Raw genomic sequence first — 11608 nt, 5'->3', positions numbered from 1 at the left:
CACACTGTGAGTGAGATCGAGTAGGGAACACAAAAATAAAGAAAAAGATAAATCTGAATGAGAACACAAATAAATACCACGCGCACACTCGAGATCTCAGTTTTGTCTGCAAAATTCTATTCAATGGTGCACTGTCTCAGAATAAAACATAAAGACTTGTTTTGGACCAAAACCTGCTGGGGGAGATGACTATGTCCCACTGTGTATGATGGCAAGAGTCTAATGCCGAGGAAGGTAAGAGTTGGTGATGTTAGTTAGTCCTCTTTCTTACTGTCAGGTTCTTCAATAGCTGTGAGTCTTTCAACTAGCGGAGGATGGGAGTAGTGGTAAGCCGAGTACCATGGATCTGTGTTCATGGCAGAGAGGTTCTCCTCCTGAAAAGAGAAAACAACTACTGTTGAATGTCCATAACAATATCCATGAGCATGGAAGAAAATGGCAGAAAAATATCTAGTAGTTGTGATGCCAATATTTTACAGGGATTTTCTTTGAACTCTGATTTATGAGTCATAACAGAAGCAATAATATGTTATAACCAGAGTAACACCTATTTAAAGGATCTAAAAACAGTGATCCAAGCCATTGATCTCGATCTACATTTTCCCAAGCAAATGCAATCACTAATTTCATCAACCTATTCATGCTATAGTTTGACGGTCTTTTCAGAGTGTTTTGTATAAATCTCATGACGTGCCAGGAAAATTAAACCAAAAACTCAACTTCAGTGCTCGCTTAGAAAATCGTATTCAGCTCTCCAGCAGAAAAAGGCAGCAACAGGTTTTGACTCTCTTTTCGAAGCACTTCATATAAATCTCATGACGTGCCGGACAGAAATTAAACCAAAAAAAAAAGAGACAAACACTTGCAAATTGATTGTTTTCCTTCCAACATGAGGTTCACTTGTGAGTTCAAAACATTAAATTAAACCTTGAGACTCTCTTAAATGCCAAAGTTGAAATGCACCAATTCTTGTGAATATTTGAATATATGGACAGATAAAAACTAGTGGTGGGGATAAAGTAATTTAACAAAGCAATGGAATGCAACATATCAGGTAAGCAATCTCCTCTAATTTAACCAACATGAAGAGCAACTGAAAAAGAAAAAAAAGTGCCTGCAACTTACCTGCAATTTTATGAGGCCCGCACGAAGTGCCTTGGCATAACCCAGTTTCTTGGCAAATGCATCAGCCTACAAAATAAGTCGATTATAGAGCTTACAGTATATCGGTATATGGTCACATCATGACATAAGTAAAAAAAGTAGCCAAATAGCCAAATCCAAAGTACCTGAAATTCAAATGTTCGGCTCACAAGATTTAGACCAAAGTTCACAAGGTGCTGGAGGGGTATAACAGTATGCTGGTAACAAAATTTCACAAATTAGTCCAACACAATTATACATATTCATGGCCATTAATCAAAAGATGTTTGCTATATAGTTCAACGGTGATGAGAAAACAGATAAGATAGCTATATAAGGAACTACAAAACTGACTTTGTTAACAACTAATATGAGAATGAAATCTACATAAGCCATAATGTAAATGGTCCAAAAGACATTGCATCATGGAAGTTCACCAGAAAAACATATGGCAGTTCAGGTCTTTTGTCTTAAACCTCTGATAATCCCATGTTCATAAAACACATCTTTCTTTTTACATGTCTTCTTCTGTGACAACTGATTATGCTCCTCTATGTTGACTGACAGTGCCAGGGTTTGAGTAATAGAAAGTCCATTTGCTTTCAAAGGTAAGACTGAGTACATCAATGAGACTTGTTCCTCTTTAATAAAATGGGAAAAACATGCAATGCTACAAAAAGTCATATTAAACATTCACCAAGAAGAGAAATATTCCAGCTGGCTTGTAAACTAAATTAAGAAGCTACTGTAGACAATTTAAAAATACTCCAGCAGTGCAGAAGAGGAAAAATGCAAAAGAAATGCACCTGAAATATGATGAGACCAATAAGTATAGGTTGAGTATCAAAGCCGAAACTTTCAAAGAGATCCTTTGAATTCCTCACTAGTGTGTAACCTCCAAATTGCAAAAATGTGAGAATCTGCTAAGCACACTTAGAAAGTTATATGGCTTTTCTGTTAGTCTGGAAAAGGTGACTCAATTTCTGTAGGTTCTTTTTTAGCCTTCCAAGAAAAAGAAAAGCATTTGGAGCCACAAGTGAAAAAACAAAGAGATAGTAGAACAGTTACATGTATTAAAGAAAATGCTGATCAAATGTTTAATATAAGCTGAAATTAGAAAGAAAGTGAGATTTCTAAATATGAACTACCCATATGTATATGGTGTGGTTGCAATTTCCTGTGGGAAGCATCATACATATATGGGCTATTACAATCTATATATCAACTGTAAGAACCCAAAATTTTCATGACTAAATATTGTTTTGACCATAACTTCCACTACAAGACAAGTTAACACTTTTTTTAAGAAAAGACAAGAATAAGAATGTTGGTAAGCAAGAAAGTTAGATGATGTTTTTTGAAAGATGTTATTCAAGAATCATTTGGAACTAAGAAGCACAGAGAATTAGAGCATAGAAAACAAGAGTAAATCTTTAAAGGAGATGCAAAAACATATCAGCGTGTTGAATAATTTAAAATTATTTTTAGGAAATAGATTATATGTTAACTGGCCAGAGAATTTATATCCAAAATAACAACTTGCAGAACAATAGGCATAAAGAATATTAAGAATCAAAACCATCAGAAAACTTATTCAATTCCATGTCTTACGTCAACCAAAGTGGAACATAACAGATGTGGCTGATCAAGGAATTATAGCTTAGTGTCTCTTCGACGGAGAAATTATGCATTTTGCATACAGGCCGCCTTTCAATTTGTACTTAAATACAAATAACATTAAAAAACTCAAAAGGCACCAGGGAAATATCAATTTTTTTTTTGTATTTTATTCGCTAAACAGACTAAGTATCATGATGTTCATGTTACCAATATTATAGCAAGTCTAACTTATCTCAAAAGTATTAATGAAAAGAAACAACATTTATGGTGCTTCCGTGACACCCTCTTAAACCAATAACAAGTAAGCTATTAGACAATGAGCCTTGGTTGTATTACCCATTCATCAAGTGACCACTTGAAGAATATTCCTGACTATCATTTCATTTTCCTAAGCATATTCACTTGAACCTAAATTTCAAAAATCTTTCAAACCATGAAATCGTGAGAAAACTCATACATGGCAATTATATGTAATTTCTTTCATATTCATAAATAGTTTCAACTAAAAACCAGCTGAAGATAGAGGGAAAAAATGACGACACATTTTAATGTTTTAAAGATTTTATAGGTTCGCTTGAACCCAAATCATAGCTACTGAAACTACCAAAACTGCCAAGATATGTAGTCTGCTGAAACTACCAAAACAACCACACAAAAAAAAGAAGTGGCAACAATAATGAAAAGAATAAAATTTCTGAAAGAATACCTGGACAGCAATGAAAGAATACATAGTGTGATTGAGTTTCCAATGTCCAAGTTCATGAGCGATAACTGCAACTACCTCCTCCTCATTTGTGCACTGTAACAGTTTTCATTTACGTAAGCAAAACAATTGGAACGATATGTCACTGTACCAGAGATGATATGGTTTGGTATTTCAATTCTCAGACTCAACAATGTGGAAATATATAACTCCAAGTTAAAAAAGTTTATCAAGATAGCCAGCTTTGAAAACATACCACTTGTTCATAGCAGAGAGAATAACTCTTAAATTAAATGCAGCATTCCACAATAGAAGTACAAGATAAGGTTTCCAACTAACAGGGAACACAGATCATACAATTAAAGCTATGGATAATTACTTGGGTCATGAAAACAGGACAGGATTTGAATGAGAATTTAGGGGAAAGCATATGCTCTGAAAGGTGGAAAGAGAGCCTACAAATACAGTAGTTCCTATTAATCACATGGCCAGAAAATGAATTGCCACATCCATAAATCAATTTTCCATCAACATGGCATGCACTGAGAGGTTGATAGGCATACTTCCATCCAAAACAGTGATACTGAAATAAGGTCATGACACTCAAGTGTCTCCCTTTAAGCCTTCATGCAGTAAAAGAAAACAATGATTTTTTTTCCGTAATAACAAATAGTTATCTGTAGAAGCTTCTCAAAATCAACCTCTTCAGAAGACAACACATGTTGCAAATTTTTGAGCAAGTTTCAACTTCTTGAATACAACAATTATATGTAACAAGAAAGGCAATGAGAAGCACTTATGAGTTTTGACAAATAATGTAGCAATGTGATGGTTAGTTTGAACAATAAATTCTGACAAGGAAAAGCTAGTACAAATAAAATTAAAAAACCATGTGAACAATGGGTAGGATGTATGAAATGAAGCCCAGATTAAATAAGATTGTAACTTGATATCTGAGCAAAGTATTCCAGACCTAAAATCATAAAAGGCGAGAACACTTTCCAGTTGCAGTAAGCAATTCAGACAAAGTCTGTCAATGGCTTACCTTGTCAAATGAGAAATTGAAGCATATATTAAAGGAAAACTGTTCATTTATCTCAGGACATCATATAACCTTGTGTAGACAGCTTTAGCCCTGAAATAGGCAAGTCACTATACAACTGAAGCCCTAAAAGAGGCATAAGTCACTGTACACACAGAGGTAGGCTTACATTAACATCTTTTATTAGGAAGCTTGTCATCACTCAATGGGAACTGTGAAACTCCTTTTTTTAAAAAAAAAAAGCTGTGTGTACATGATCTTTTGTTCATTTCTTAGTCAACTAAAGGATATTTCAACAGTAAAATTGCACCAAATTTGTAATTATATTAATGTGGAGCATCAATTTGAAGCAAACCTGTTGAATCAAAGTGTCATAAAGAACAATCCGTTTGTTGTTGAAAAATCCATACATATATGCCTGTTGAGTAGAAAAAACATGCAAATCAGAGAATACACAAGTAACAGAGATGTAAGAGACAGAGAAACAAAATATGTAGCACTAAAAAACCACTCGTGGAATGTGGCAATAAATAAAAATAAGTGATGAAATTAAAGTTGCTATAACCACTTCTGTTTCTGTTATCCATTTTGAATTGTTTTAAAAAAAAGCAGTGCAGCACAGAGAGGGATATCATGAATAAATGAGAAAATTAAAAGATGAAATACACCACATCCAAAGAGCACTGTAAACCTAGAAGTTACCGTTGAGAAGTTACTGTTGAAAAGACACTGCTAGTGTGCCATCAGCAATAATAACAAGTAGAAGCTGTATTCCACATCAATATTTCATGTGATACTTTCTTTTTGCATGATGTGATGGTCTCTTGCTATTAGTTATACATCATGTCTGTACATTATCTTTAACTAAATGACTGAATTGACATGTTCATATCTGCCCCCTCTTTAATGGAGAAATAAGCCAACCAACCACCTTAAAAGGGAGTTATATTGTCAGCTGCAGAAACGAAGTCTTTCTACAGCACTAGAAGAAGATAAAAATATCACTACACATAGGTTTGCTAAAATCCAGAACCCGCAAAGTGTTGTTTTCCAACAAAGCAGACCATGGGAAACAAATCAGCATCTCATGGTGGTTCATCTATTGAATTATCAGATTGCTTGAACAGCATGCTGAGAAGTCAAACACAAAACTACTTCCAACGATATGAAATCATCTTAACCATGGATATTAAGGAAACAGAATTAAACATTATTGCAGCAAAAGGCACCGACTGGGGTCTTTGCAATATAATCAAGCAAATTACATCTTCATATAAGGCATACTTGGATGAAACCTAGCAATCATATGCCAGTAAAACCGATAATGCTAGAATCTTATGCAGAGGCTTGACGACACCAATTACATCTCTTGAGCAGACTTATTCAACTTTCCTCCTATATGATTTGCTTCTGAAGTAAAAACATAGCAATACTTTCTAGTAAAGCATAGCATGGACAAATACACTGAGCTGATGCACTAGAAAAGGACAATTACTGGGCAGCTCTATATGGCTTTTCTCACTGTACAAGTTAGTAGTTGTGTTTTTCAGACAGGAACATCCAACTATTTGCAATGTACGGCTGGTGCACATGAGAGCATCACAGCACTTCCCATAAAAAATTTTCTTCGTGGAAACAAATACAAGGCTCATTACTATAATCAAGATAGCCTTTAATCTATTACTGTTGCAAGACATAAACAACATATGGCTCAATGCTAGGGATAACAGAACATATAATATATACAATTTCCCGTGTTAAGGACTAATACATGGGAATCCAGGATGTCTGTGTTTCAAAATATAAGTTCGTTTCACAGTAGTACAGATCTATAATAGGTTGAACTTTAACTATTGCTTTAACTCTAACACACCGGATGAGAAGCAACTCAGGTTGTAATGATTACTTAAATCATCACAACTTTTTTATCCGCAATCACGGTTATAGCAGTAATAAGTCAGAAACAGCACTATTGACACTCAGTAATGTAGTGAAATAAAATTTAATCTATGAACATGATAGAAAGAGCATCAAAGGTTCAAACTTCTCAAAAATAATAAAGAGCTGCTCACATTGCTATGGCTTGACCTTGTAGATCCATCAACTACAAAGAGTTTCTTAAGAGGGAATTTCAGTGAGGCTGCAAGCTTCTCTATTTTCTCCCTGAGCTCTCCATCAGGCAGCTGTTCACGATTTGTTGCACAAAGTAATGAAATATATACTATAGTGAACTAATGCAGATAGTATCCATTAACATTTACACATTGTTAAAAACACACCAATGTGGATACTAGGAAGAAAACAGCTTATGTATCCACTGTGTATGTTTGTTATGAAGACTCAAGAACTGGCCCTAGAAATGACAAACATGTCAATTGTGATTGGTGGATGAAAAGGCAAAAAGAACTTTCTACACATATACCTTTTCATCCACCAAGTGGAGCCAGACTATCATGTTAGGTCATTTTTTAACTTTTTAAACCTTTCATAAGATTTAGCAAATTAAATTAGATAAGAGTTAATCAGTATATAGTCAAACAGCTGCTGATTTTACAGTAAAATACTCACAGGAGTGAACTTATTGAACAGAGGAGCTATTAGAATAGGATAAAGTGTCATCATCACGAGGGAGAGAGCGAACATAAAAGCCCAAAGATATATAGCCAGGTATGGACCTCCTTTCTGCAGCAATGCGGAAGGAATGTAATTCAGTCTAATAGAAGCAAGCATGAAGAAACTAACAAATGAAATTTAGTGTCAAGTAGCATAGCCACCTGAACTATGAAAATAATTGCAGCCACAATTGGGGGGCCAAGTAAGATGGAGAGGCAAATTCCCTTAAACATGTCCCTGAAAAAGAGCCATACTGTTTGCTGTGGAAAACGAAAAAGAATAAAACTAAGTTATTTATGTTAGCATCTAAGTTTTAAAGGAGACAAAAAATCAATACACATCCAGCAAATGTAAAAAAGAGGCAACTGAATGTGTACAAACTTTGTTAAATCCATGGCGCGCCTCGATAACAAATGTAGAATAAAGAGAAAATGGCAAGTCAGTTATCTGCATGATGATCAGCACATCAAAGTTCATTTTTTTGCCCATAAAAGGTGAATTCAAATGCACATAATTTTATCTCTTACAAACAGCAAGTATCAGTATAATGGTAAATGAAAACAGGCAGGAAGCTGTAAGTTTAATATCATGTCAAAGGTGGAGACAGTTGAGTTAAAAATTAAACACAGCAAACATTTTCACTAGTCCTAGTTGGTGATAAAGTAAATCCCAGCACAGGTTGTGATGACATTGGTGATGGCCCACACAAGCTAATTGTTCCTACAATATGTCTGGCATACAAGTTTGTTAAACCCCATGAACAGTGTCACATAACTACTTGAAATTATGGCTGGAATGCGGTTTTAATTAATATTCCACCATACCTGTGACCAAATCATAACACCCGCCAGAAATGACAGTGTGTGCATTATTTCATTTTCTGCGTCTAGGCCCAAGTAGGCCACTAAGTTTCCAGATACCTGTAGTGAAAGATTATGCAAATGAGTCACAGATGACACAAACAAGATATATAAGAAACCAAGGCTGCTACTTTACCTTCCAAAACCAAGGTAATATGCCAAAATACAGAATTGCAGTGTCCATCAGTATAGTGACAGCTTCATGGATGAAGTGAAAACCACTAAAAGAAACAAGAAGATAGAGAAAATATAATCCCAAGATACAAGAAGTTCTAGCTAATAACTGAAAACCTTTTTTAAAAAATAAAAGAGTTTGAGCTATAAATTTAATTGTGCATTAAAAATGCCACATATTGAAATACATGAAAAGTGAACAATGCCCGTAAGTTATTAAAAAAATAAGTTAACTTAGAAAAATGGACCTTTTATCAATGCTATATGCTCGAGCTCTTTCAAATTTTTCTTGACTAATTACTCCTTCGAGTGGCTTAGGCAAGTTGGTTAACTTCAGAGCTGCATGTTGCCGAATGTCCAAGTATGTCTCGAAGAAGTACATGAAGATCATAAAGCCTGCAATAAGTGATACCATCAATCCCCCAAAATAACAACCAAAAAGAGAATTGGTAAAACTTTGCGTGCCTTTTGAATCCTTATGAGCTGATTTTGCAATTATCTAAGAAAAACTCAAACAATGAATGACCTACACCAACTGTCAAGTATTTCTGTGGTCAAAACTGAAACAAGACCAAAATCAGGATTCTTCTGACTAGACCAGACAAAAATCTAGAATTATCTCTATTTGTATTTTATTTATATTTGTGTTTTTTTATATATATTTTATTTATAATTTTCATTTTTAAACAACCATGAGATATAATAGATTGATTTGCCTCCCAAGAACCTATCTGCACTTCCTGGATCTTTTGCAAATCATTAATTTTCTGTCACAGAAAACATAATCTTAGAGATGACCACTTCACTTTCTCTTTAACAGCTGTGTGATAATCATGTCAATGGACTCCATGACCACTTCCTCTATTATGTCACTATTTCATGCAATTATTAAAGATTTTATTTTCCTTTTGTATACTAGTAATGAATGAATTTGGGAATTCACCTTTGTTTTACCGACAAAAAAAAAAGAAAAATAAAGGCATTTCAAGATGAAATGCTAGTTGTATACCAACCCCAGGCGAACAATCTAAATAATGAAATAGGCAATAATAAGGCCAATCACAAATTACCTCATGTAGTTAGTTACTTTTAGCATCTCAATCTCTACACTTAAAAAAGTTATATTGGAATCCCTACAGTTACGAAAATGAAACATGTAGGTCCATTTACCATAACGTCATCGGTTTTACCAACAGAAACAAAAATAAAGGGCAAAAAAATAATTTTAACGTTCCAATGGTGGCGGACAACATCAGTGGTGGTGGTGGATGCAGAGCGGCGGCGAAGCGCTTTGCGACTCCGTCACAGAGCAGCATTTGTGGCACGGAGTCATCGGTGCTGGTCTCAGAATCATCAAGACCCTACAGCTGGCTCCCCCACCTGCTCTCCAAAACCCTTAACAGCGCCTCCGCCTTGCTCTTCCCCCTCGTGCTAACCCCGTTGTCACTGCAGGCCAAAGTCCTCACGACTGCCTCCGCTCCATCCACCTCCCTGACGTCCCCCACCACCTTATCTCTGTCGCTCTTTACCCGGTTTAGCAATGCAGCCGTAGCATTTTCCCTCACCCTCCTGCTCCCCCCAACCACTAGATCCACCAGGATGCTGACATCGTCCACCCTCCGGAATGCCTCCACGCTCTCGTCGCATCCTGCCACCTGGTCAATCACCGTCGTCGCATCCTCCACCAACCCCCCTCTGCCCGTCCTTCACCACCAATGCAGAAAGGGGCGACACGACACCCAACTTGACGAGGGCGATGCGATTGAGCGGGTAGAGGGCCAGGCTAAAGAGGACCTTGAGCGCGTCCTTAATGGACCTAGTCGACACGTCGAGGAGGTCTACAAGGGCAATGATGAGGGGCTTCTTTGCCCCGATGATGGAGTGATACGCTTCGATGGAGAGGAGGTTGCAAAAGGTTGGGGTGGCGTGCTGGGCAACGACAAGGGAGAGGAAGCGAAGGGCGGCGAGGATGCCCGGGGTGCACATGAGCGCCTTGCGAGCGAAAATGGCGAGGTTGAGGAGGGCAGCGACGACGTTCTCTTGGGCCTCGACAGTGGACGAGTAGTGGTGGTTAAGGAGACGGGCAATAAGAAGGGGCACAACGTCGGCATCGATAAGGGAGGCATGCATCTCCATGTCCTGCTTCGACAGGCAATGAATCTCCATGATGGCTTCGGCAACGAACTTCAATTCCACGACGATGGAGCTCCGACACATATGTAGAGCGGTGAAAAGACCGCTCAGCAACTGCGTCGGCATCGGTGCCGACGCTAGCGACGCCGCCGTCCGCCACCATCGACTAGAACAATAAAATTATCTTTTTGTCCTTTGTTTTTTCGTTGGTAAAACTGACATCGTTAGGGTAACCTAAATGTTTCACTTTCGTATGTAAAGATTGGATGTAAAGATCGGGATGCTAGAGCAGTTAATTACGGGGATGCGTAGAGACCGCGTTAATAACACAAGTTAGAACGATTACAGGACTAATTTCCTGGCCCATTAAGGCGATGACTTCCTTTACATCCACTCAATCCTAAATTTACAAAGCGGCATAAATACCACAATAGACAATATTGTCACCGCAGCCGATAGTCAAAAAGCACCGTCTCTACAAGAGGAAAAAGAAACCAGACGGGCGCGAGGCCGTCCATGAAATGATGGATAACCCGTAACAGACTCACATCGGCCAAACAAACCAAACGGAGTCACCAACAAAAGAACAAATAATTACAATAAAAGAAAAAAAAATCGAAGCGAAACCCAGAAAACCAAAACCCAAGGAAACTAGTGCAAAAGCAGCAAGTACAAGATCGGGGAGAAACACAAATCACGAAAAACCCGAATGACCAACCCGAAACCCCTCGCGGAACCAGTAGGACTCACCCAACACGGCTTCCAGGTAAGGGAACGCCATCTTAAAAGAAGAATAGCAGCAGCAGCAGTTGATTTCTAGCTCAAGTACGAAGTGAGATGCAGTCGAAGCGCCTTGCCGCAAGGATATAAATTAAAGGGGGAATCGGATGAACGGAGACTTGGATGTTGCGCTCAGTCCATCCCTCACGGGAAAGCAGAGGGATTCGAAGGCACGAATTAGGTGCGGACGCCTCGCTGCAAAGCTGTAAAGGTTACACGCAAAGGAGGAGGAGGCGATTGCGAAAGTGTACATGTTTGCAAAAACACCCCTATCATAGTTTATAATAGCATATTCGACCCTACAACTTTTAATATGGTCCAGCAGTAACGTGCCCTATGAAACCCATATTAAAAGTTAGATTTGGAAGAGAAAAATATCTAAAATACTTGTATTATTTTAACATTAAGGTTTAATAACATGATAAATTACGACGGTAAATAAATAATTGAGAGGGGTGAATATGAAAACGACCGAGGGATTGATATGCAAATCGGCCATGGTACAAGAACAAACAAAAAGAGAGCTTGCCATCCTGCGAA

The 11608-nt window shown here is 37.5% G+C and overlaps 1 protein-coding gene and 1 pseudogene across 1 annotated transcript; both read right to left on the bottom strand.

The window, feature by feature from the left end:
- Positions 1–36: 36 nt before the first annotated feature.
- LOC135612416 (CAAX prenyl protease 1 homolog) lies at positions 37–11177 on the bottom strand. Its single transcript, XM_065108694.1, has 14 exons — positions 11039–11177; positions 8404–8551; positions 8118–8202; positions 7946–8041; positions 7503–7568; positions 7283–7381; positions 7077–7190; positions 6581–6691; positions 4864–4926; positions 3470–3562; positions 1950–2063; positions 1290–1361; positions 1126–1191; positions 37–374 (listed from the first exon to the last, which is right to left on the bottom strand). Exons 1-14 carry the CDS (start codon positions 11067–11069, stop codon positions 255–257), a joined length of 1278 nt encoding a protein of 425 aa, XP_064964766.1. The 5' UTR covers positions 11070–11177; the 3' UTR covers positions 37–254.
- On the bottom strand, positions 8558–11030 carry LOC135612418 (U-box domain-containing protein 17-like; annotated as a pseudogene).
- Positions 11178–11608: the final 431 nt, after the last annotated feature.

This window comes from Musa acuminata, chromosome BXJ2-5 (assembly GCF_036884655.1).
Source record: "Musa acuminata AAA Group cultivar baxijiao chromosome BXJ2-5, Cavendish_Baxijiao_AAA, whole genome shotgun sequence".
NCBI lineage: Eukaryota > Viridiplantae > Streptophyta > Magnoliopsida > Zingiberales > Musaceae > Musa > Musa acuminata.
This window is presented reverse-complemented; position numbering and strand designations above follow the sequence as displayed.

Coding starts and splice junctions, on each gene's coding strand:
- LOC135612416 (XM_065108694.1), bottom strand. CDS start 11,069: ATGGCGTTCCCTTACCTGGAAGCCGTGTTGG. Junction 4,927..6,580: donor CAAGGTCAAGCCATAGCAAT/GTGAGCAGCTCT, acceptor TCTACTCAACAG/GCATATATGTATGGATTTTT. Junction 375..1,125: donor CGGGCCTCATAAAATTGCAG/GTAAGTTGCAGG, acceptor TTCTCTTTTCAG/GAGGAGAACCTCTCTGCCAT.